The sequence below is a fragment of the Delphinus delphis genome, chromosome 2, assembly GCF_949987515.2.
Source record: "Delphinus delphis chromosome 2, mDelDel1.2, whole genome shotgun sequence".
NCBI classification, from domain to species: Eukaryota; Metazoa; Chordata; class Mammalia; order Artiodactyla; family Delphinidae; genus Delphinus; species Delphinus delphis.
Window position 1 is genome coordinate 131,008,111 of NC_082684.1, and position 26,288 is coordinate 131,034,398.

The following is a 26,288-nucleotide window of genomic DNA, read 5'->3' on the forward strand; positions in this document are numbered from 1 at the left end:
TAAGAGGTGAATTCCAAGTAACTAAACCCCTTTTTTTGGCCACAAATGTAATTTTCCTATGGTTACTAATAACGTGCCTTCATAGGAAGACTATGTTTATTTAAGCCTAAAATTTCTTCACTAGATACCCCAAAGTTAATCATCTAAATTCAATAGGTTTTTAAGAGCAATACTTGTACTAAAGAATCTCCATTAGAATGGATCTGTATGAAAATCCTGAAAGCTCCCTAGTGAAATAGCATTAAAGACATTTTATAAGTGTTTTGGATATTTATTCTAAAAACTTAGTTTTAAATCTATTTTAATTTGGATGGAAAATAATTCTGTTTGCTGCCTACCTATTACACAATTCTCTCACTGTGGTAATATAAAATGGAAAAGATTTAAGTGTGTAATGACAACTTGGACAAGTTGCTGCTTTAAAAAGTAAATGGGGGCCTCCCCTGGTGGCGCAGTGGTTAAGAATTCTGTCAATGCAGGGGACATGGGTTCGAGTTCTGGTTCGGGAAGATCCCACATGCCGCGGAGCAACTAAGCCCGTGCGCCACAACTACTGAGCCCAAGTGCCTAGAGCCCGTGCTCCGCAACAAGAGAAGCTACCACAATGAGAAGCCCGTGCACTGCAACGAAGAGTAGCCCCCGCTCACTGCAACTAGAGAAGGCCCACAAGCAGCAGCAACGAAGACCCAACGCAGACACACACACACACACACACACACACACACACACACACACACACACACACACACACACACACAGAGCAAATGGGGGAGGACTGAGAGAGAACAAGCTCTTACTCTTTCTTTTCCTTTCTTTATCCTTAATATATTGATAGGTTACTGCTTTGCTACAATCCCAGACTCCCAGATCTTCCTTTATTTAAATAATGAAAAGTTGATTTACCCTCTGAAATACAGAGTCGGTGCTAGCCTTAAACTACCAGATACTCACCGAGTTAGGGTAGTTCAAGTAGCAGATCTGACAAGGCATATCCTGTGCTGATGACCTTGTATTCATCTGGCGTGTTCGAGACTTTTTACTTGGATTAATTACATGACACTCAGCAAAGAGCTTCTCCAGGTTTCCATCAAAGTACCTGCATTATTTAAACAGAAAGGATGAGAGCCCAGCAATAGCACACTGTTAGAGCTCTCCAAAAACCTGATTTTCTATAGGGAAAGTCAATGAAGTAAATTAAACCAAGACCATAACCTTTCTTGCTCAGAAAAAATAAGCTGTATGGCTACAAACTGTAGCATACAGAAGCATATGTGTATGAAAGCAGATTGAACTTTTGTTGCTATTTTGACACTGTTTAGTTTGTTTCTATCATGAGAGGTTAAGCTATTAGTAATATTAACAACACGACAATAAAAACCTAAGGATGAAAGTTGTACTATCTCTTAAGTGGGACCTTATGAAGAGTAATGGTATTTCAGAAGGCTAGGCTATATTTTATACCAATGAATTCATTTTATTAATAATTTTAGTTATACCAGTTTAAATATATTAGCAAGTAAACCACCTATAAAGCATACCTTATCCCACAAATCATTTAAAAAATGAAACTATTACATGTGTCTCATTCTACAAAAGACTTGCTTTCTAAATATTCTTTTAAAATAGTTTTTAATAGGAAAAGCAAAGAAGGAGGAAACAAAAAATGTATCTTTAAAAGTTTTTGTATCAAATAATCTATACATTAGCTTTTTCATAAAATATGTATCTAAATATATAGAAGTAGTTCACCATCTAACATGTCAACAGCATGGTATGGCAAGTACTAGCTACAGAGTTTCAACTGAACTGTAAATTTCTTGACAGAAGACAGTGGTAAATAGCACAATATCTACCATTAATCCAGTTAAGACATGATCTTTGGCCTCCTGAAATACCTTAATATTCTAAATGGAAAAGCAATAGATAGAAAAACTTTCAATTTGTGAATCAATATAACCAGCAAAAATATTAACATGGAATCTGATCAATTTACTTTTTAGCTTGTTAAGTCTAGGTTTAAATAACTACAATGTTCTTTATATATAAACAGGAGGTTCTCAAGTTAAAAATAATCGATACTCAAGAGATTCTCAATATTTTTAGTGGAAGTCTTGTTCAGGCTTTGTTCAAAGCATTTGCTACATCTCTGGAAAATCACTCATGAGAACAAACCACATCACTCTCCTAAGACTGATAAATATCTTTTTATAAATACTTTGACTACAGTTATGTGTCAATGAACTGGTCAAGCTATCAATCAAAATGTCAACATATTATAAAAGGGGAACTCATATGAAGTTGTCCCTGATCAAAATATAAAGAGCAGATAAATCAAATGCTCTCCTACAAAGGTTATCTCTGAAAAAAACCTAAGATGTAAGTTTTATCTGAAAAACAGAAAATGTATGAAGCTAACACTTAGTATGAATAGGTAAACCAGCTAAACCCCTTGCTTTTATAAAAAATATATTCATGCTCACAAAAAAAGACAAACTCTCGGCATCTAAAACTTAACTACACAAAATTAGCAACTCCTTATACTTTGGTGAACAGACTAGACAGCATTCTATGCAAATACAGACAAACAGACATGTGCATATTTCATGTAATCTCATATTCCAGGCTTATTACCTGCTTTCTTCACTGAACAATATGTAACATCTTTGTCATGAGCATGGGTGGGTCTACAATATTTTTCATTGTTGCATAATATTTCCCAGCAGGTATATACTATAATTTACTTAACCAACCTTATACTGAAAGACATTTAGAGATGTTCCACATATAACAATCCTAGATTAAAATCTTGTCCCATTTGATGGGGGGAAAATAATTAGACCTAACTTGCATTTCTTTATTAGTGAAGCTGAACTTCACTAATTTTTCTGTGAAGATTTTGCTATTATTTTATGAGTTCAGTATGTAAACAGGAAGAGTAACCCTTTGTTTTATGGATTGCTTTCTTCCCACAGCTTCTAACTTGCCTTTGAATCCTGCTTAATGGTGTTTAATTGCCACTTTTAATTTTTATGTAGGCAAATTTACGATGCGACACTGTTGTGATTTATGGATTTCATATGAAGTTTTTAAAAAGATCTCTATACCCAAAGACTAAAAAAATTCATTCATGATTTAGGTCATTCCTTTAAACTGTTTCCATTAAAACTGTTGATCCACATGGAAATTATTTTTGTGTAGTAAGGGGGAAAGCAGGGATTCCATTTTATTTTAAGCCAAATGTCTAACCATTTACTTAGGTCTCAGCTTAAACTGCACTTCCTCAAACAAATCTTCTTCGACAGCTCCTCCCCCTCCAATTAGGTAAGGTTCCCTTGTATTACATCCTCACAGTACTTTGTACTCCAGTGCAACATATCACATTACTAACTCTGTAATCGCCATTTTATGTTTTTCCTGCTAGAATGTAAACCCCATGAGGACTATTTTATTACTGAGGTAGTCCTAGTACCTAGAAGAATCTTACTATAAGCGTTCAATTTCTTTTTAAAGAAAAGAGTGACTTCTTAATGATACCTGATAATAAATCTGAATTCCTTTATTTAGGAATATTTCTTAAAGATAGCAATATATTAGAGTTTATAGTTTTTGGTCCATTATAGAAGGCAAATAGCTTTCAAATACAGCCCAGGTAAACAGAATGGGGAGTTGAAGAATCCACTCATATTGCTGATCACAGCAGGCAGGCCTAGAAATTTTTTTCATTTAAGTTCCATTTTACAGAAATGTAACATTTTAAAATTTGTTCTTTATTTTTATTTATTACTTGCTTTGTCCACCAATGACTCTGCTATGGTTTTCTGAAAGATACTGAAGTCTAATTTATTTTTACTAAACATAACTTAAAATGGGTACTTAAACCTATTTCGCCAACTTTCAATAACACATTGATTGTCCTTGTATTATATGACCCTACACTTAACCCTATAGTTTTGTTTGGAACTTCCTGAAGCTTTTCCCAGTTGATTATCATTTTACATAATTTTTTCACTTATTACACTGTTTTGACATTATATAGCTTTTCTTTCAAGAATAGTAAAAACTGCTTTTTGTTTCCTAAGCTTGATAGCCCTAATTAATTACTTAGACATAATTAAAATGTTTAATTGTATTCAAATGCTCACTTTGGCCAAAATCCTACCCACCCTACCCCCAATATTCTCTATACTGACAGCCTCCATTTTCTTCTGGTACCCGTTGTTATTGAAGTCTGTGATCAAAATAATTCTCATTTTATAATTCAAATCATTTTTCAACTGACAGGTAGACAAGGTTTCTTCATTCTTTAAGTTTAGTTCTGTACGGTTTATCTTAGCATTTAACTTTCTCTTTTGAAATGCCATTCAGGTAGTAATTACTTCAAGAGCTTTTAGTTATTAAGACCTGCTTGATATGTACCCAGGCTTTGCTAATTTTCCTCCTTGTCTACCATCTACTAATTCCTTCTTTGTCCTTTTCTTCTCTTGCGTATCTCCATTTTCCATAGTATCTGCTCTATTTCTTGCTGTTGCCAATGTGGTTTTATCTTCTGCAAGATTACTGCTTGTCCCTTTATCTTTTTTCTTAGTTCTGTCCGCTTCCTTTTCGTCTTGTTCTGTTGTTTCATCAATTTATCTTTGATCCCTTATCTCATAGAGTCTATGTTTACTTTAATCTTCTTAAAAGAACAAAGGTTTTTTCAGCCTGCTAATTATGATAGTTTTCTTAAGGACTACTAGTGTGCTCAAGAATACAGGTGGATTCTTAACTCCCCCACAGTTTGTATACCTGGTCACTATATATTTGAAAGTTCCTTCAGTTTGCTGGCTCTTACATATACCCTTGCCTGTGAAAAACAGACCAAAATGAAGAGAGACTAATTCAATGTGAAGCACTGAAGTTCAGGTACCTTGTTTAATGAGTTAACACACATATTTCTCTCTGCTTCACTGATGTTGGTCAACAGCTGCAAAGATTATGGTAGGACACTGCTGCCCTCCTTTCCTGCAAAATTTGCCCATCCTTTTGAGAAAATCATACTGATGAAAAGAAAAACAGAATAGCAGTGTGGTTTTTCCTTCAGTCCAGCCTTTCCTTGGTGGGGCAAGGGCATGATTAGAGTATCCCCACCCCATCTCTCACATGGCTTAGATTAAAGATTTTTAGAATGGCTGGGAATTCCCTGGAGGTCCAGTGGTTAGGACTCTGTGCTCTCACTGCCAGGGCCCTGGGTTCGATCCCTGATGGGGGAACTAAGATCCTGCAAGACCTACCACCAAAAAGATTGTTAGAAGGGCGATTTGAGAGGTTCTTCAGTAGAGATTATAAATCCTCTTCTCTAAGGTTCTTTCTGTTCATTCAGTATGTTTATATAAATATAGTTAAGCAAACTGGCACTTAATCAGCCAACCTCCCAGAAAATCTAGATCTTAATTTTTCATTTTCCTTGACTATTAGAAATATACCACATAACAAGAATTAAATTTCAAGGCAGGAGGAGTTACAGCTTAAAAACTATGTCTGGTTATGGAGAGGAGAGACATGGCAGGTGGGGTATATCACTGGCTAAAGTTTCTTCTTGAATTCTGAATGACTAGCATCACTGTTTGCCATGTCAATATTTAATTTTGTCATTATGAGTTTATTTTAAAAGCCACTAGGGCTTCATACTTCATAAAAAGATCACTGTTGATGTTGTACTTATTTTCACAACAAAATCGGAAAAGCAAAACTGTTAAGCTAATTTAAAGTTATATACTGGGCTTTCCTACTGCTTATTTTTGGGTTACCAGAGTTCAATTCTCCTTATAGGTCTTTAATGCTCCCATATATTTTTATACATCACTTATCTACTACTATAAGCCTGAGAGAGAGCTAAAACACACAAACATATATATGAAAATTTATAAAAATAATTCCATATATATATATCTCCACAAATAAACATGTATAGAAGTAAATGAACTTTTACTTCTAAATAACCAAATAATTTTTGTTTCACGTTCTCATGTGGCATTTTATGGGTACCAGACTTCAATTTCAAAAGGCAACAAAACAGTTACAATTATTCTATACTGTATGTTCTGACAAAGCACTAAAAAAGATCTGTGACATCAACATCTCTTCTAGGAACTGCCATTTCAACCATCCTTTGCCCCATTAACCTGCTTCTAAACGGTGTAATTCTTTCCACTTTTAGAAAAGGTATATTTAAGGAAAAATATCAAAGGCGCAAAGGAAAAGATATTTATTTATATCTTAAGGATGAATAAAAACTGCCATATTTATAAAAAGCAAAAATAATAATGAATGAAAACGTGTCTTAAACCAGCAAAACGGAAAAAGAGAGAAGACACACCAGGAGATAAGGCTTTCTCCAGTCTTTACATATAAACATTATTTTCAGAGCTTATTCCTCATCTTCCATAGAAAGAAGCCAGTAGATCTAATACTGTATGGTAGTATATGCAAGTCATTAAGAATTACTGAAGAGTTCTTTTTCTTTTGGGGAATGAGATTAGAACTGATAATTTGAGCACTATTTTTCATTTACAACCCCCTTAAACCTTAAAATAAAACTTAAAACCTTTCAATAACTTTAATCGTGTTACTTAGATAAAAATTTAAATTTAAAAAGGGCTCCTGAAGTAGAAGGTAAACGTTAAACATATTAAAAGATTTACCACATTCTTTGTGGTTTTTAAAGGTATTCTTTCAAAAGGACTAAAATTAGAATGTAAGGTTAACTAGCAAATACATGAACCTCTACTAAGTAAAGTTCAGAATCCCAGAGAACTAGTTAACTAAGGATTTAGGGATAGAAAATCTTTTTTTCTAAGGAAGACTTTTGGTCCTCATAAGAAAAAAGATCTAATGAGGACATACACAAGTCTATAAAAACTTGCTTTCAAAGTTTTGGGTTTTTTTATGCTAGTCTAAAAGATAAATTTAGCTCATATTTTAATATTATTATACATGGTTTATAGCTAAGTAAATGCACTGATTATGTATTTTTAAGAAAGAAATACTTTTTGAGATTCTGATATATTTTTTTCCCCTATAGGGGAAAATGCAACCTAAAACAAAACAAAACGAAAAACCCAGCAGGACACTAAAAAAAATCTCCTGAGCTTGCTTACTACTAAACAAAAGACCACTTGACAAAAAAGTTACTAAATACTGATAATATTACTTTCAAGTTGCAGTACAAAAATCTTATTGTATAATTTTTAAGAACCTTTCTGTGTTCTTCCATACTTTATCCTTTTGGTTCTAAGCCTTGATGAAGGCAAGTGTATTAAGAAAACTAACCACAGCAAAACAGATCTAAGATAACTCCATCCAGGCTTGAATTAGCAAAATCATAACAGAAACACAATAACTATGCCATCTTCCAAAAAGGCTCCCATTCCCATTTATTACAGAACAATTTAAATACACAAAGCCAAAAGAAAAATAACTTGAACTCCCACATACCCACCATCCAGCTTTATTTATTATTAATATTTTGCTAATTAAAAGACTTTTGGGAAGAATAAGACTTCATTCTCATATGAACTTTCAAGGAAGATCTGATACTACGCCGGACATTGTAAGAAGAAGCTAATAACTAACTATTCCCTTCATAACAGAGAAGAGAGAACTCTACACTAGAGGCCTCAGAAGACACAGATGCTCGTTTCACTGGGTATTCCAGCCACACTTAAATACGCTTGTATCATCTTCACTGGTAGTTGTCCATGTTCTTTGGCTTGATTATGATTATTCCAATTTACCAAGTTCTTCTAACCTGAAACCCCTGGCACTTCAACAACTGTACAGTACCCAAAACATTCTAACTTATTTATACATGCTCATTCTCCTCCCCTGAGGATCCAAAGCTTTTATTAATTTCTCAAAAGAGACCATGGCCCCCAAAACGACAAGAACCAATACTATTTTTTAAAACTATGTTCTACTCTGGGCTTCCCTGGTGGTGCAGTGGTTGATGAGAGTCCGCCTGCCAATGCAGGAGACACGGGTTCATGCCCCGGTCCAGGAGGATCCCACATGCCGCAGAGCGGCTGGGCCCGTGAGCCATGGCTGCTGAGCCTGCGCGTCCGGAGCCTGTGCTCCGCAACGGGAGAGGCCACAACAGTGAGAGGCCCGCGTACCGCAAAAAAAAAAAACAAAAAACTATGTTTTACTCGAAAGAAAACAAAGACAGTGGTTTCTGTGCCCTCTGTCCAGATATGTGCATGCAAGGGAAGTCTAAACCCTCTGCTCTGCTCAGCTCAATGGTCTTTTCCTCCTGTTACACATGAACAGCACAACTCAGTAAATAAAATGAAATAAACTACTTGTGATTTATGCAATAATGGGTCTGATTCCAATTAAAGACAAAAATGATTTCTTTGAGTACAAAAAGAAATACCCTTTTATTATTCTGATAATGGTATTTCAATATATTTAACGGAAGCCCACAGGTTGTCAATGTTAAGAGCCTATAAACCAAAGTATGTTTAAAAATCTCGCTAGGCTAAAACCAAGAATAAGCTATCAAAATATGAGACAGTATATAATTAAGATCATTTTTACATGGTTCCCTCGCAGATTAACCAAACTATATGTGGGAACTGTGCTAGTTAGCGGCAACGTTAATTGCTTTGACTAACAGAAAGAGACCTACAGCTATTTGCAGTATGTCATTCTAAGTATGCAAGAGGTAGGAGGAGAATGCTTAGGGAAGTATAGAAAATAGTATCTAACTTCAGGAAGTCAGAATGACTTAACAGTAAATGTGATAAGAATTCAGGGAATAAGGAGATCCAGGGGGCATCATACAACCCAGGACAAGAACTAGAAAACTGCTAGTACTTCAGAAACCCTCCAAACATCCCTTTCTCAGTAACAAGCTCCTTTTTGCCCCAGAGATAATCATTACCCCATTTTTCTTTATAGTTTTACCACCTAAATATGCACCCTTAAAGAATATAACTTATTTTTGCCTGTTTTTGAATTTCATATAAACAGAACCATATAGGGGATAAGTATTCTGTCAAATTTGTTTTCCTTTCACTCAATATAACAGTTTTTAAGATTCATCTATGTAGTCACTCGTAGCTCTAGTTCATTTATATTTAATTGCTGAACAGTTATATAAATATACCACAATTGTGTATCTATCTATAGACATTTGGGTTGTTTGTAGTTTGGAGCTGGTATGGGTAACGCTGCTATGAACATCCTTATATACAACTTTCAGTTTAGACATGCATATTTCTTTCTGTTAGGTACATATATCTGTGAGTGGAATTACTGGGTCAAAGATATGCATGTAAATGCTAAGAGAAAAAAATAAAAATTTTACATTTCTTTCTAAAATCATTTATTTTAACAATTTATCTGTAGACTCCTTTGGATTTTCAATGTAAACAATTCATATCATCTGTGAATATTAACTATTTAGCATCTGCCTTACAACCATTATACTTTATTATTATTATTTTCGGTATACTACTGGCTAGGATCTCCTTCAGTATGAATTGAATGTTGAACATAAGTGAAGATAACAGACACCCATGTCTTGAACTCCATCTAAAAGAAATATTTTCAACATCTCAGCATGAACTATGATATCTCCTACAGATGTTTTTACAGATTTATTAGATTAAGAAAGTTCCCTTTAATGCCCAGTTTGCTAATGGTTTCTTTTTAAAATCATGAATGATTACTAATTTTTAGCAACTGCTCCTCTGCATCTACTGAAATATTATTCTCATTAATTTGTTAACTGACCAACCATATTTAATTGTTTCAGGTTAAACCAACCTAGCATTCCCGGGATAAATCTCAGCTGGCCATGCTGGAATATTATCTTTTTTATGTATTGCTGAATTCAATTTGCAAATACTTTGGGTTTTTGTTTCCTTTTGTTTGCATCTATTTACATGATAAAACCTGTAATTTTTCTTTGGGTTTTTGTATCAAGATTGTGATAGACTTAAGAAGGTAAAAGATCCTCTTTTTCTGTTTTCTAATATAAAGTTATAAGGTTAGAGCTACTGTCTCATTAAATGTTGGTAGAAATTTCTAGTATATCCATCTGGACTTGGACTTTATAGAAAATTTCACTTTATAGTTATAGCCCCATATGGGTTTTTTATTTCTTATGTAAATTTTTATGAATTGCAAATTTCTAAGAACTTATCCATTTCATGTAAAATTTCAAATTTCAACACAGTTATTCACAATATCTTATGAGGCTGGGTTTTTGTGGGTTTTTTTAAGTATCTGCAGGATCCAAAGTGACATTCCTTTTCATTACTGATATTATTTGTGTTTTCTTGGCTAATCTCATCTTTTGGCTTCTTAGTCCCCTTTACTGTATGTTTCTTTTCCATTTTATTAAAGTCTGCTCTGTTATTTCTTCTTCTATTTTCTCTTAATTTATTTTGTTGCTCTTTTTCCATCTTGACACATCTAGCTCATTAACTTGAGGCTTAAGATGAATGCTTAGCTCATTACTATCCTGATACATGCAATTAACACTCATTTATACATTTTTTAGCAGAAATTAGGCTGCATTCCACAATTTTTCCCCTTAACATTCAAATAGTTGCTTAAATAGCAATTATGAATATTTGAGACTTTAATCAACACTGATAGAATTTTAAATATTGGCTTAAAAAAATATAAAGGGTAGGTACAACATAAAGCCATCTATATTAATTAAAAGGTAGCACTGTTTCTAAATACATTTTCCATGATTACACTATTCTAGCTTAGCACTTATTTTCTTTCACCTACTGAGGTATCATCCTACCACCACTTCCACTTTTGCTATTGAGAAGTCAGCTGTTCTCTAGAAGAATGTAAGTATAATATACACTTTCTATATCTATTTTTCCCTCTATATACATTACATATACACACACTTTCACACTTTTTAAAAGTAATCTTTCTTGCATCTTCATTGCTTTTATGGTTTTCTCTTTATTTTTATAGTTTCACTATGATGTTTTAAAATGTGGATTTTTTACCATATTTCATAAAATCTAAAATACTTTGGGGGGCTTCCCTGGTGGTGCAGTGGTTGGGAATCTGCCTGCCAATGCAGGGGACACGGGTTCGAGCTCTGGGCCAGGAGGATCCCACATGCCGTGCAGCAACTAAGCCCGTTTGCCGCAGCTACTGAGCCTGCGCTCTAGAGCCCACGAGCCACAACAACTGAAGCCCGCGTGTCTGGAGCCCGTGCTCCACAATGAGAGAGGCCACCGCAATTAGAGGCCCGCGTACCGCCATGAGGAGTAGACCCCGCTCAGGGCAACTAGAGAAAGCCCACGAGCAGCAACAAAGACCCCGTGCAGCCAAAATTAACTAATTAATTTTAAAAAATAAAATAATATGCTTTGGTACCAAAATTTCATGATCTTATCAGAAAGTGAAATGGGAAAATTTTCACGTAAGTCACATTTTCAATCTTGCTGGACTGTAAGGTGCCGTCAATTGAAAGATGCATTCAGATTTCAGACAGATTTCTAAGATGTGAAAAACTACATATTAGAATCAATGAAACAGTATTTTATTATGCACGGGAACTGTCAAGCTTCTTAGGGCAATTTTGTCTCTTACTAATCTGGAAAATTAGCCATTTTACCTTCGAATATCATCTCTGCCCCATTTTCTCCTCTTTTTCTAAACTCAATGGAGACCTTCTTGTTCTATCTTCTATTTTCTTAACTTCTCTTGTGTATTTTCCATCTTTTAGTGTGTGTGCTTAATTCTGAAGTGTTTTGATCTTCTAGTACACTAAACCTCTCTTTAGCTTTGTCCAACCTGCTGTTAAATTAATCCACTGAGTCAATTTTGCTTATTTTGTCTAATAAGTTGTTTTTTCAAATCTGTACAACAGCTCATACTTTCTAGTTCCCTTATGATAGCATACCCATTTTAGTCTATGTCTGACGAATTCTAACATCTGGAGTCCCAAATTAGTATGTTTTCATTACAAAAATAATTTGAGGAAGTAGTCTGAGGCCTTACTGTTCTTTCCCTCGAAAAGATTTACACTTGCTTCTGTGCCTGGGTACATTAACAGCCTGGGACCATCTTAATCTAAGTTCAAGGCTTAAGGTTTTCTGGGCCACCCAGATGACCTGAATATATCTTCAGTCTTCAGAGGAGCTGGTTTACCTAATCCCCACTCTTGGTGGGCCGAGAACTCCAACTTTTTTCCCACTAACCAAAGGCCAACAAAAATCACAGCTCAGTCTCTTGGCCACCTCTTCTGGATCAGCACATACTTCTAGGACAAAGCAGACTGCGGTGCTTGGCTCATTTGTCTAGATTTCCACATTCTCTTGGACCTTAAGGCTGTAATTCCTATTTTTCTAATTCTTTGATGTCCTTTTTTTTAAATTTATGTATTCATTTATTTATTTTCGGCTGCTTTGGGTCTTTGTTGCTGTGCGTGGGCTTTCTACTAGTTGTGGTGAGTGGGGGCTACTCTTCGTTGCGGTGCACGGGCTTCTCACTGCGGTGGCTTCTCTTGTTGCAGAGCACAGGCTCTAAGGCATGCGGGCTTCAGTAGTTGTGGCACATGGGCTCAGTAGTTGTGGCTCGTGGGCTCTAGAGCGCCGGTTCAGTAGTTGTAGTGCAAGGGCTGAGTTGCTCCGCGGCATGTGGGATCTTCCCAGACCAGGGCTCGAACCCATGTCCCCTGCACTGGCAGGCAGATTCTTAACCACTGCGCCACCAGGGAAGTCCATTCTTTGATGTTCTTGATTTTTTAAAAGATGTTTCAATATTTCATCTAGCTTGTATTATTGTATTTAGTGGATGGAATAGTCCAAATTACCAGAAGTTTCCCAGTCTCCTGTATTTTCTGTCTCAGTTAAAACCCCTTCACATCTCTTACATCAACACTCTGCTTTCAATTAACTGTCACCAACGTAAGTCAAGCCAACATTTTCCTTTTATCTGTATTATTGAAATAGTCTTCCAATTCGCCTTCCTGCCTCCAATCAGCTCATACTGCTACTGTAAGATTTTTTTCTACAATAATGCTCTTGTATTACATTTCTGCATAAAACAACTTACTCAATAGGAAAGAAGTCCAAATTTATTTGCTAAGCATTCAAGGTCCTTCCTACTAAACACATCCAATCATTTCCCCTCTATTCTTCATGTACTCTAACCACTCTAAATCTCATTACCATTCAATATATGTTCCTTGAACTCCCTCCACACCAACTTATTTTCTGAACCTGAAATGCCCAGATTTCCACATTGCCCTTCCACCCACCGCCCTTCCAGGTCCAATCAAATGCCATCTCATCAATAAATTCTTTCTCACCTAAGTCAGAAATAGCCTTTTATGGAGCCAGAAGGGAAAAGCTCCACGTGCCTCTTTGTCTGCGTGGGCCAGAGAGTTCTGCATGCAGACTAGCAGGCCAAGATCTGAGCCACAGCAGCATTTTTATTTCAGATTTTAATAACCTTTTGTATGTGTTGAAAACCAAACCTTTTTAACAAGTTTTTTAAGCTTGTCATAAAAAACAGGCGTCTTTTACAGTGAAAAACACACAGGGGAAAAAATCATCTATTTTGATGCACCCTTTGATAATGATAAAACGCCTCACACATCACTCTCTATAGTGCACAAAATGAATGAGTTCTGGGCTAAGTAGAAAAAAAGGTCATGTTGTTTTTGTTTTCTTTTAGAACCATTACCTTCTACCATCTTTTAACCATCTGATCTCTATAGTAGAAACACTATCATAATTAACATAGTTAAGTGTGAAACTTGTCTTATTTTAATGTAAAGATATGCTTCCTGGGCTTCCCTGGTGGCGCAGTGGTTGAGAGTCCGCCTGCCGATGCAGGGGACGCGGGTTCGTGCCCCGGTCCAGGAGGACCCCACGTGCCGCAGAGCGGCTGGGCCCGTGGGCCATGGCCGCTGGGCCTGCGCATCCGGAACCTGTGCTCCGCTGCGGGAGAGGCCACAGCAGTGAGGGGCCCGCACACCGGGGAAGAAAAAAAAAAAAAAAAAAAAGATATGCTTCCTTTTTCCTACAGGCAGTCTCTCTCCTTCCTCACAATCCTACTGTGCAGGTACTATTGTTGCTCTTGTCAATATTTTCAGAAATGTTATTTTTTTTTAAGTGAAATTCTAGCCCACACTTTGATGTCATGTGTTCCCTCTATCTTTCAAATTTCAAGGTTCCCCTTGACCCTCTCCCTTACCCCAGGAAGCCTTGGAGACCTTACCCTGGCTCTCTGGACTTTGCATACTTTAAATAATATAACTACCCTTAATTACCTGAAAAAAAAAAAAAAAGCTTCATAATTTTCATACCTTATTACTTATTTTAATGGGTTGTTAATTTCAGTCCTGTAGTTTCATTTTGTTTAGATAGGGCTAGGCAAGAAAAAAAATAAAGACAACCATATTCAGCAGTGGGAAAAAAAAGAGAAACAAATAACCTTTTATGTATTCTCATAAAACTTTGTATCTAAGTACCTTGGGGATAGAAACTACGTATGATACATTGTTGCGTGTACCTCTTCATCACTAAACTTCTGCTCAATGTCTTACACATAACTAATAGGCAAAAACATTCTTGAAATTTATAAAGCAGCAAGATGGCAGGGAGACTAGGGACAACAGAATGGATTTAAAAAATAAAAAATAAAAGGAAATAAGTTCACATCAGGTAACTAAAGGAAAAAACTGCTCCAAGTTCATACAGCTAGTAGGTGGTAGAGCAAAGATCCATGTTCTTAACCACTATAGTATAATAAGACAGTACATTTGCTGCTTTCCACACACTGCTCCCCAATAATACCTGAGTTGTTTAAAGAGGAAAGACCTCACTATACAGAATAGAAATGAATGCTATCACAAAAGCCAGGCATCTGACAAACCAAATTTACTTTCACATTCCAGCAGTTAACTGTGAAATGGTATACTATTATTAATGTGCTTAAGGAAAGCTCCATACTATCATAATAACATACAAGGGCTAACTCTAGTACCTAATCACTAAATGGGTGTTAATGCTTCAGAATGAAAAGTGAAAAGCTATTTGTAACATAGTCTGGAAAAGACTGATATCAGTTTTTAAGATTCTTTGATCATACCAGTCCATTTAAAGTAGTGAGTCATCAGACACCTGTATTTCCCCTCACCTCAGACAGGCCAGTTAATTCATTAACACTCACCTTATATACTGTCAACTAAAATGAGTCTTAAAATACCTGTAAGAGAAGAAATCTCAGCTGCAGGAAAGAAGATAACTGACTTTTTACTTGTTACCAACTTTAAAGGAGCTTAATTTGGCACAGGGTGGCTGTGGTGGGGGCGTTTTGGCTCTAACTCCTGCCAAACGAAAATCTGATTTACATGCACGTAATAAGTTAAATAAAAGTTCTATTGTAGAAAACAAAACCTAGAACGGGCTGAATTTAATTAAAACATTTACTAAACACTAACTATATATATTAGGAGTTGTGTTAGGTGCTAGGAATGAAAGACTAGTGAGGTATTTTCTACACAAGGAACTCTAACAGAAGTGGTGAAATATTAAACCAAATACATATTAAAGCACAAAGAAAAGAGTAATTAACTGTCTTCAGAAATAAGAAAAGTCATCTTAGATGTAAACCTTAAGCAGGGCTTTGAAGAACAATCAGGACACAGGACAATAAGAAAGGCATGCTAGGAGAGGGCCCATGACAGTATAATTCCAAAGGTGCTCCCTAGAGCTGTGGAGCTAACAGCCTACATTGACACACACAGAAACCCTGTGGTCAGATAAAGGAAACATTTCCAAAGTTGAGGCAACACAAAAATGAATTTGGTGACCACCTTAAAAGTTCTGTACTACTAATGTGTAGTGTAAGAAATAAAGAGGGGACTTCCCTGGTGCTGCAGTGGTTAAGAATCCGCCTGCCAATGCAGGGGACCCGGGTTCGAGCCCTGGTCCAGGAAGATCCCACATGCCGTGGAGCAACTAAGCCTGCATGCCTCAACTACTGAAGCCCACATGCCTAGAGCCCGTGCTCCACAACAAGAGAAGCTACCGCAATGAGAAGCCCGCGCACCGCAACGAAGAGTAGCCCTCGCTCTCCACAACTAGAGAAAAGCCCATGCGCAGTAACGAAGACGTAGCCAAAAATAAATTAATTTAAATAAATAAAGAGAAAATTCAGAAAGGCAGACAGAAGCTGGAATTGTCATAAAAAGAAAGAGAACGACAACTCACTTTCTCAGTCTCTCCTGCTGGGAGGATAAATGCCTGGCAGGAGCAGGGTGATCTTTAGTTTATGTATAGTACTGAAGAAGGGTCAATGAGAAATTCATTCTACCAAAGAGGTAAGGAGATATCCAGCTTTCAAAGGCTGCAATAGCAGAAGTACTTACTAGTCATGGTGTCACATGCCCAATATTTGATGCTACGAGCTGTGATGCCTGTGCCCAATGGCAACAGCAACAGCTCTTCCATTAGAATAGTTTGACTCTGATTTCTGGCATTGTCTTGGACTCACATACTTCGTGGCTGATTCTCAATACGTAATGTCTTTTCCACTTAACCTCTTAAAGTTTGTTTACAACTAAAAATCCTGACTGATAACACCAGGAGACGGTTCACCATATGACAAATGAAATAATGGAAGGAACATCCCACAAAAATTATGATAGAATCAAAGCCCAGATGGAAAGGTTGGCCTTAAAGAAGGACAGATTTGTTATTGCTGCATTTCTGATTCTCCGATTTTCTCTGTTTTGCTTCACCTGTAGAAGCATGGGAAGAAACCCAGTGAATAGAGAAAATTCTATTTAATTTGTAAAACAGAAATGAAATAAACCTATAGAGTTGAAAAGCAGAAGGCTGGATAAGAAAGAAAACAGCAAAGATCTGGAAAACGGCTACTAGAGGCAAGAGACCAAAAAGTTAAAATGGCCCCTCCCCACCTGCACCAAAACGTATTTTTAAAAAGAATAAATCACTCGGTTTTAGGATCAGGACAGATCTGTTTAAACTGTAGACTAGAAGGCCGGGGGGCAAGTAAGAAGAATTATTGGCAAGAATCTATTTATACTTTTATTGCCCTCACTGGACCATGAATTCCTCCCTCCAGGGCTGGGACTATGGCTCACTAATGAATAAAATAAAAGAAACATTTGTATGCCTAGTATATGGAAATAAGAAAGAAGAGCAGAGCGGACTAAATTTACAATTACACTTCACAATTTTGACTAAGAATCATCTTTAAGTATGTCAAATGAATCGAAATAACACTTGAATACATTCTGTGTTACCCACTGGGAAGCAAGATCTTTTTTTAATGTTATGTAACAAAATTTATTGGACATATTGTCTAACTTTGTAATTCCTGGGATCCTAAATAATTACAAGATCATCATACCTTCATTTTTATACTCACGAATTGGGAGGCGCACAGTGTCACTGAGGCTAAACCTCCTTACATTCCATACTTCTTTTCATTTTCCAAGGGTATTAATGGGGTGAGGGGAGAGGGGTGAGGGGAGAGGGAGGAATGGAAAGGGGCCTAGGCATTGGCACTTAAAAAAAATTCTCAGGTGATTCTAATGTACAGCCACTTTAATAGTTTATCAATTGATTCTCTTGTGTCTCCTAGGTATTGATTATATTGTCTATATAGAATTTCTCTTCCTTTTTTAAAAAGAAAGTGTTTTCATTAAAAATTATAAAGTTCTTCTGTGATTATTGAGGAAAATTCACAGAATACAAAAAAGCATAAAGAATCTTTTAAAAAATCCATAATCCTCCTATCCCCAAAACAATCTTCATGCCACTTATTTAATTTTCCATGTTTTACTTTATTTATCAGAACTTCCAATGCATTTATTTAAATGGTGGTGAAGCCAGTAACTAACGTTTCAAAATTAAATATAATTTTGCTGTAGATTATTAGTTGATACCCTTTATTAAGCTAAGAAATTATCTTTTTAGTTTGCAAAAAAGTTTTTCTAACACAGGGGTAAATGCACAATATTATTAAATACATTGCTGGCATTCATTATAATTACCTTTTGGTTTCTCTTCATTACCCTGTTAAAAGTAGTAAATGTTATAGACAAATCTTTTCTCCAATGGTGACCCATTCTTGCATTCCTAGGAGAAATCCTACTAGACCATTAATTCTTTCAATTCAATTATTTTATCCATGAATTCAAAAGGTATGTTCATAATGAAGATGGTTTTCTTATGCTGTCTTTGTCAAATTTTGTAACCAGGGTTATTCTGATTTGGCTAACATGAATTAATGATGTCCTATCTTTTTCTATGTTCTGAAATAGTTTTTCAGAACTAGAAAAACTAGCAGTTCCTTAAAGGTTTATTAAGACAGAACTTGCCCATAAAATCATCTAGTGCTTTTGGGGGAAGGAGAGGGATCTTTTAGTATATTTATTACATTTTTCCACAGTTGTTTTTGTATTTTTTTTGGGGGGGGAGCGGTAATTTCCATTTCTAAGCTTTCAAACTTAATGGTAAAAGTGGTATACACAGTATTAATTTAAAATTTTGAAATATTTTTCCTAACCATAATTATGCATTATTGCCAATATTGTTTATTTGTGACTTTTCCTCCTACCGAATCACATTTGCCAATGGTTTATTTACCTCCCTTTTTTCAAAACAGACTTTACATTTATTTATTCATTCATTCATCCATTCATTCATTTATTTATGGCTGCGTTGGGTCTTCGTTGCTACACATGGGCTTTCTCTAGTTGCAGCGAGCGGGGGCTACTCTTCGTTGTGGTGCGCGGACTTCTCATTGTGGTGGCTTCTCTTGTTGTGGAGAACGGGCTCTAGGTGTGTGGGCTTCAGTAGTTGTGGCACGCGGGATCTAGAGTGCAGGCTCAGTAGTTGCGGCGCACGGGCTTAGCTGCTCCTAGGCATGTGAGATCTTCCTGGACTAGGGCTCAAACCCGTGTCCCCTGCATTGGCAGGCGGATTCTTAACCACTGCGCCACCAGGGAAGTCCTACTTTTTTAATGGCAGTTTCAAGCTCAAACCAAAACTAAGCAGAAATTACAGAGGTTTCCCATATACCCCACCGCCACTCACACACACACAACACAACCTCCTCCACCATCAACACCTCACATAAGAGTGGTATATTTGATGCAATCAATGAACCTACACTGACACATCATTATCACCCAAGTCCATAGTTTATTTACATTAGGGGTCAGTTTTGGGGGTGTACATTCTATGGGTTTAGACAAATGTATAGTGACATATACCCATCATAACAGTTTCATACAGAACACTTTCACCGCCCTAAAAATCCCTTTTGATCCACATACTCATCCTTCCCTCCCTCTAACCACGATCTTTTCATTATTTCCATAATTTTGCCTTTTCCAGAATGCCATATAGTTGGAATCATACAGTATGCAACCTTTTTAGATTGGCTGCTTCCACTTAGTAATATGCATTTAAGGTTCTTCCATGTCTTTTCATGGCTTGATAGCTCATTTGTTTTTAGCAATGAATTACATTCCATTGTCTGGATGTGCCACAATTTATTCACCCATTCACCTACTGAAGGACATCTTGACTGTTTCCAAGTTTTAGCAATTATGACTAAAGATGCTATGAATATCTATGTGCAGGTCTTGGTGGGCTTAAGCTTTCAACTCATTTGGGTAAATACCAAAATGCGTGACTGGACTGTATGGTAAGAAACTGCCAAATTGGAAGCAAAGTGGCTGCACCATTTTGCAGTCCCACCAGCAATGAGTGAGAGTTCCTGTTGCTCCACATCCTCATCAGTATTTGGTGGTGTGTTTTGAAATTTTTTTTTCTCCCTTGGCCACACTGCGCAGCATGTAGGATCTTAGTTCCCCAACCGGGGATCAAACCCATGGCCCCTGCAGTGGAAGCTCGGAGTCTTAACCACTGGACTGCCAATGAAGTCCCTGTGTTTTGGATTTTGGCTATTCTAATAGGTGTGTAGTGGTAATTTTAACTAGCAGTTTCATTTTAATTAGCAGTGCCCTAATGATGATGTATGATGTTAAATATATCTTCATACGCTTATTTGACATCTGTGTATCTTCTTTAGTGAGGTATCTATTAAGATTTTTGCTCATTTTAAAATTGGTTCTTTTTCTTACTGTTGAGTTCCAAGAATTCTTTGTATATATTGGCTAACAGATATCTTTTGCAAATATTTTCTCCCTGTCTGTGGCTTGTTTTCTCATTCTCTTGATATTTCCCTTTTTAAAAATCCATTTCAAAGAGCCATCTTTCTGCTTTATTTATTTTTGTTCTCTAATTCATTAATGTTGCTTTCATTTTAAATACCTATTCTACTCTCTTTGGGTTTATTTTTCTAACCTTCCTGTTTCAAAGCCTCACTTTGTTTTCTACCTATTTATCTTTTTTCTTATAGATACTAAGACTGTAAATCTCCCTGTATCTCTTCAGCTACATCCCACATTTGTCCTCTCATTATTTAGTTCTAATTATTTTAATAATTTCATTTTGGGATTCTAAGAGTTTTTTGCAAGAGTGAAAATAGAACACATATCAATTTTTCTTGGAATTTATTATAGCCCAGAATGTGATCAATTTGAAAATAATATACTCTGAACGGTACACCAAATACCAATTCATATTTTAAATCCTCTCTATGTTTATTTATTGATAAACAGTCTAGAAGAAAACTCTAGTGTAACAGTTATATGTCGAGACAGCATCCACAAAACGAATAAAATGAATATGTTGGATACGGTTGAAATAAATTCAAGATGGCTAAATAGCAGAATGGAGGCAGAAAGAAAAGCAAGTTAGTGAATTAAAGGTAAACCTGAGGAACTTTCACAGACCAAAGTAGAAAGACAAGTACAGAAGAAGCATTTTGAAAAAAGGTGAAAAAAATCCAGAAGTTTCAACATGTAACCAACAGGAATTCTAGAAAGCACCAAGAGAATGGAGAAAAGATAATATTAAAGAAATAACAGATAAGAATTTCCCAAACCAAAAACATGAGTCCTCATACTTAAAGTGCCCAACTAGCTATGTTTTCAAAACCTACTCCAAAATTTCAGAATATTAAGGATTTCTCTTACAGCACTCAAAAACTGATCACATATGAAACCTGACTTAAATGACTAAAGGATGTATTATTCTAGAAGGAAAAAAAGTACATCTGGAGAAAACAGTAGGGTGCAAGAAACAAATTAGCCAAAAAAAAAAACAGAAGTTAAATACATTGATAGTAAAAATGCTTAACATGAAATGAAAAATTCAAATATTATCAACTTATCCAACTGAGAGGGAAAGAACGGAGGACAGAGAAGAAAAGTATGCTACAGTTTTTGTCTTATGCAGGGCATGGATACAAACAGTGTGACTAAATATTGTTATAAACTTTGCATATACATATACATATAACTATGCATATACAAATTGTAAGGGTGACCCCTAGAAAAGCTAAAATAAAATATATAACTTTGAAATTATAACGGGGGGAAAAAGGGAAAGAAAACTTGATCAAACCAAGAAAGTAGCCAAGAAACTAACCAAACAGAAAACACAGTAAATATAAAGCACAAATTAAGGTAAATCAGTAGTGAAATATAAACATATTAGTAATTATGAAATAAAGTGTAGCAGTGCTACTATCAGACAACATAGGATATAGTAATGTGAAACTCATTAAATGACACAAAAAGATATTGCATAATGATTTAAAAACACTGTTTAAAAATTTACAAGTACCCAATAACATATCTCCAGAAGATTTTAAAACAGAAACTGAAATTACAAGGAGAAACTGAAAAGTTCATACACATTAGAAGTTCCCAGAAGCTGCCTAATTTTCAATTCATACTCATCACACTTAAGTTCTACAATAGTTAATTGAAAAATGCTTTCAGCAGTGTCAACAGTGTTGTAGGACAAACTTGAGAATGTCTTTGGAGAGATATATTAATAAGAAACAAACTGTAAATAAGTCTAGTTCAGTAGAAGAGTATCAGATGTAAACAATGAAAACTACTTTTTTCCTAAACTTTCTTGTGTCACAAAGTAAGTGTGAAAATAAATATGAGCAAAATTAAGAAATACCACTGACTTCAAAAAAGGCGGTCAGCTCCACGGGAAAAAGAAAAAAAAGAAAAATCACACTAGTCAAGGATTTTATTCTTCATGAACCTTGGGAAAGCTGTATAGTATGTGTTTAAGAACATAAGCTTTGGAGTCCAACAAACCTGAGTTTGAGTGCTAACTCCTTGCGTTACAAAACTGAGATAAATACATCAAGCTCTTAATTTCCATATCAATTAAGTGGGGATAATTTGTAGCTCCATAAAGCTATCACCTGGATAAAATTAAATAATGCCTGGCACAGAGGACTCAATAATTAAGAATTATTGTTGTTACTATTAAATTGTAGCTGGGGTGCAAGATGTGAGAAACTGGGTAATATTCTTGGTATTATTTAATATCTGTTTTGCAGAGTGCTTTTGATTTTAAAAATCAAATGGGAAATATTTTCCATTTACTTCTCATATTTGGGTTCTCAGTTCATAACAAAAACTAGTTGTAATTTTAAAATTAAAATTGCTAATTTTAGACTGAGAGAATAAGGCTGATAGAATAAAGGCTCTCACCCTACCACAAAGTGCCCCAAATTTCCAATTTAAGGAAGAGAAAAAGATAAAGAATGGCACTATTATTATCATTCTCCAGTCCCAGTAATTTCTTCCCTTTTGGAACCAGAAACATTTCCAGAGAGAAAATACCCAATGGAATTTAATCCTGCACAGAAACCAGAGAACAAACCAGTCAGTCCAAACAGCTGTTTTGGTGGCAAGGATACCCTGAGTAACTTCGTTTTTACTGAAGAAATGTCATTATTACACCTAAGGTAGATTTAAAGGTTTATGGGCATGAAGGTTTTAAGTAATTAAAGGAAGATCTTATTCGTGTGCTCCACGAATGTATCTAGCCCTTTACGTATTTTTAGTTCTCAGTACTCAAGAGGATACATTTTAGAAGACACAGAAGCAGAGCCCCCACACCTCACCTCCAAAATAAAAGGAGAAATATTAAGCCTGAGCTCCCTTAACACTAAGTTTATTGCAAAACTTACAGATGGGGAATACATTAAAGCAAATACCACTTGTACACTGGTTTGTTCACATACTTACTTGTGTCTCATAAATTCAGTTCAACAGGCTCTCTGTGTTACTTCTAAGCATAAAGCTGACAATATAGTTCCTTACCTTTCCATTAGCTTCTCTTTATCCCAATTGAAGTGGCTAAGGAGTATTCTTGTGATAGTTGCTGGATTCTAAAGAAGGGGGAAAAAAAGTCATTTTAAGGTAATAGCACTTCACTGACATTTAGTGAATTTTTAGGTTGAATTTAAAGTTCTACAACACCCCACCCAAATTTCCTTTCCTAAGATATTTCTTTATTCCCCTAAGAAAATACAAACTGTTTATGGAGGACACCAAGGGGGGAAAGGTGTGTGTGGGGGGATGAATTGGGAGATTGGGATTGACACATATACACTAATATGTATAAAACAGATAACTAATAAGACCTGCTGTACAAAAAATAAATAAAATTAAATCTTAAAAAAAGGAAAATACAAAGTTTTAATTATAAGATCAAGACTATTTAAAAATAGTTTGTCACACTAATATGTCAGGTTTCTATGGGATTCTAAAGTAGAATTCAAAATAAGCCAAGAAAAAATGAAATGAAAAACTACTGTATAATTAAGCGCTAATTAAAGTGAACCTTTTTGCATTTAGATTTAACAGACTGCCGCATCGGCACACTGTAAATCAATAAAATTTCTAAAATTTTACGTAATGAATAGTTCAAATGAATCCAAACCATTTTTAATTCAGAAGGTCCTTCAGACATATTTAATGAAAACAACAAAATATCTGTACTATGAAATAATTTATAGAATATAATCTTCAGCTGCTATTTCGTTTCTAGAAGGAAAGGCTACCACCATGAAATAAGCCCAAAGTTGACTGCCTTATCATTCAATGATGTCACAAATACTTCCATTTCCCTTGAAACTAGTGAGCAGAATTTTAACTCAAAAGGCAATGGGCCAATAAAGATGTTAAAAAAAATAAAAATAAAAGATCCAAGAAAAAAAAAAAAAGGCAATGGGGTGGGGAGGCCCTCGGCTGGGGACTTCCCTGGTGGCGCAGTGGTTAAGAATCCGCCTGCCAATGCAGGGAACATGGGTTCGAGCCCTGGTCCAGGAAGATCCCACATACCAAGGAGCAACTAAACCCGTGCGCCACAACTACTGAGCCTACACTCTAGAGCCCGCGAGCCACAACTACTGAGCCCATGTGCCACAACTACTGAAGCCCGCGCGCCTAGAGCCCGTGCTCCGGGCAAGACAAGCCACTGCAATGAGAAGCCTGGGCATCAACGAAGAGTAGCTCCTGCTCGCCGCAAGTAGAGAAAGGCTGCGTGCAGCACAAAGATCCAACGCCCCCAAAAATAAAATAAATAAAAATTAATTTTTTTAAAAGGCAATGGTGGGGGGGGGCCTTCCCTGGTGGTGCAGTTGTTGAGAGTCCGCCTGCCGACGCAGGGGACACAGGTTCGTGCCCCGGTCTGGGAAGATCCCACATGCCGCGGAGCGGCTGGGCCCATGAGCCATGGCCACTGAGCCTGCCCGTCCGGAGCCTGTGCTCCGCAACAGGAGAGGCCACAGCAGTGAGAGGCCCACGTACCGCAAAAAAAAAAAAAAAAAAAAAAAAGAATAAAGGCAATGGGGGGCTTCCCTGCTGGCCCAGTGTTTAAGAATCCGCCTGCCAATGCAGGGGACACAGGTTTGAGCCCTGGTCCAGCAAGATCCCACATGCCGCGGAGCAACTAAGCCCGTGTGCCACAACTACTGAGCCCACGTGCCACAACTACAGAAGTCCGCGCACCTAGAGCCTGTGCTCCGCAACAAGAGAAGCCACCGCAATGAGAAGCCTGCGTACCACAACGAAGAGTAGCCCCCGCTCGCCGCAAGTAGAGAAAACCCACGCACAGCAACAAAGACCCAATGCAGCCAAAAATAAATAATTAAAAAAAAAAAAGGCAACAGGGACTAAGAGATGGATGAAATCCAACTCATTCAAAGATACTAGAGCTAGTTACAATGTCAGAAGTGAAAGTCAAACCTGAGTCTGCTTATTTGTACTTCATGTATGACTTTATTACATCAAATAACATTATAAAAAAGGCCTCCGTATATAAACTACTTTTATTTCACCATAGTTAGACAACAGTATTAGTTAACTACTGATTTAGTTAAAAAGTAATCCTGTATAAAAATGTCATGAAAGAAATCCCTATCAATTATTCTCAATAATACCATTTTTCACAGAAAAAGTCACATACATCCACTTCCCCTTTGGCAAAAAAGTCGAAGATGCAGACATTATAAGTCCCAACCCTCCACTCCAGGCACATTTTGCTAATCCATCCAGGTATTCCTTACTTCTTGAACCCAGACTCCCTTAAGAATCCTCCTTTAACACTTGAGAAAGACACTCCCAATCTAGAAGAATTAATATGTGAAAAGGAACCTATTAGCTGATCCTAAGTTGTAATATTTGTACAGAATATAGACATTGTCAAGTGTCCAGAAATATGATACAACAGGTTTTTACAATAGGATTTGCCTACAATTGAAATAGTTATTCATTTAGTCATATGTAAAATAAGGGCAATAATCCTATTAATTGGGAAAATTAAGTCTAGTCGTATCCACTGGGATTTTGCAAATATAACTTTGCGGCATCCAATGCATGATATAATCTCTGCCACTAGACAGCACACTTGGGGGAAAATGTTTCAGGAATTGTTAATTCTCAACTTGCAAAGAGAAAAAAGGGAGAGGAGGGGAAATGCCCTCTTTGACTTAATATTGCTAAATACCTTTTCTGTGTCTGAGTTCAAAAATCGGTCTCGGGACTTCCCTGGTGGTACAGTGATTAAGACTCTGTGCTGCCAATGCAGAAGGCGTGGGTTCAATCCCTGTTTGGGGAACTAAGATCCCACATGCCGAATGGCAGCAGCCAAAAGATTAAAAATTAATTAATTAAAACTGGTCTGATCCAGAGGTTTCCAAACCTGTTATTCGTCCTTCAAAAATTACTATGGAATCTTCTGTTTAAAACAGATTCCTAAAAAAAAAAAAAAAACAAAAAACAAAAAAAACAGATTCCTAGGTTCCACCCCCAAAAGTGCTCATCACCAAAGGGA

The 26,288-nt window shown here is 36.4% G+C and overlaps 1 protein-coding gene across 1 annotated transcript in view; it reads right to left on the minus strand.

Moving 5' to 3' along the window:
* ARIH1 (ariadne RBR E3 ubiquitin protein ligase 1) overlaps nucleotides 1–26,288 on the minus strand; it is a 120,918-nt gene that overhangs the window by 51,383 nt on the left and 43,247 nt on the right. The window contains exons 2-3 of the mRNA XM_060005657.1: nucleotides 23,273–23,340; nucleotides 952–1,096 (exon numbers count right to left, since the gene is read on the minus strand). Of these exons, the coding sequence (XP_059861640.1) occupies nucleotides 952–1,096; nucleotides 23,273–23,340 (213 nt within the window). The remainder of the gene's footprint in view (nucleotides 1–951; nucleotides 1,097–23,272; nucleotides 23,341–26,288) is intronic.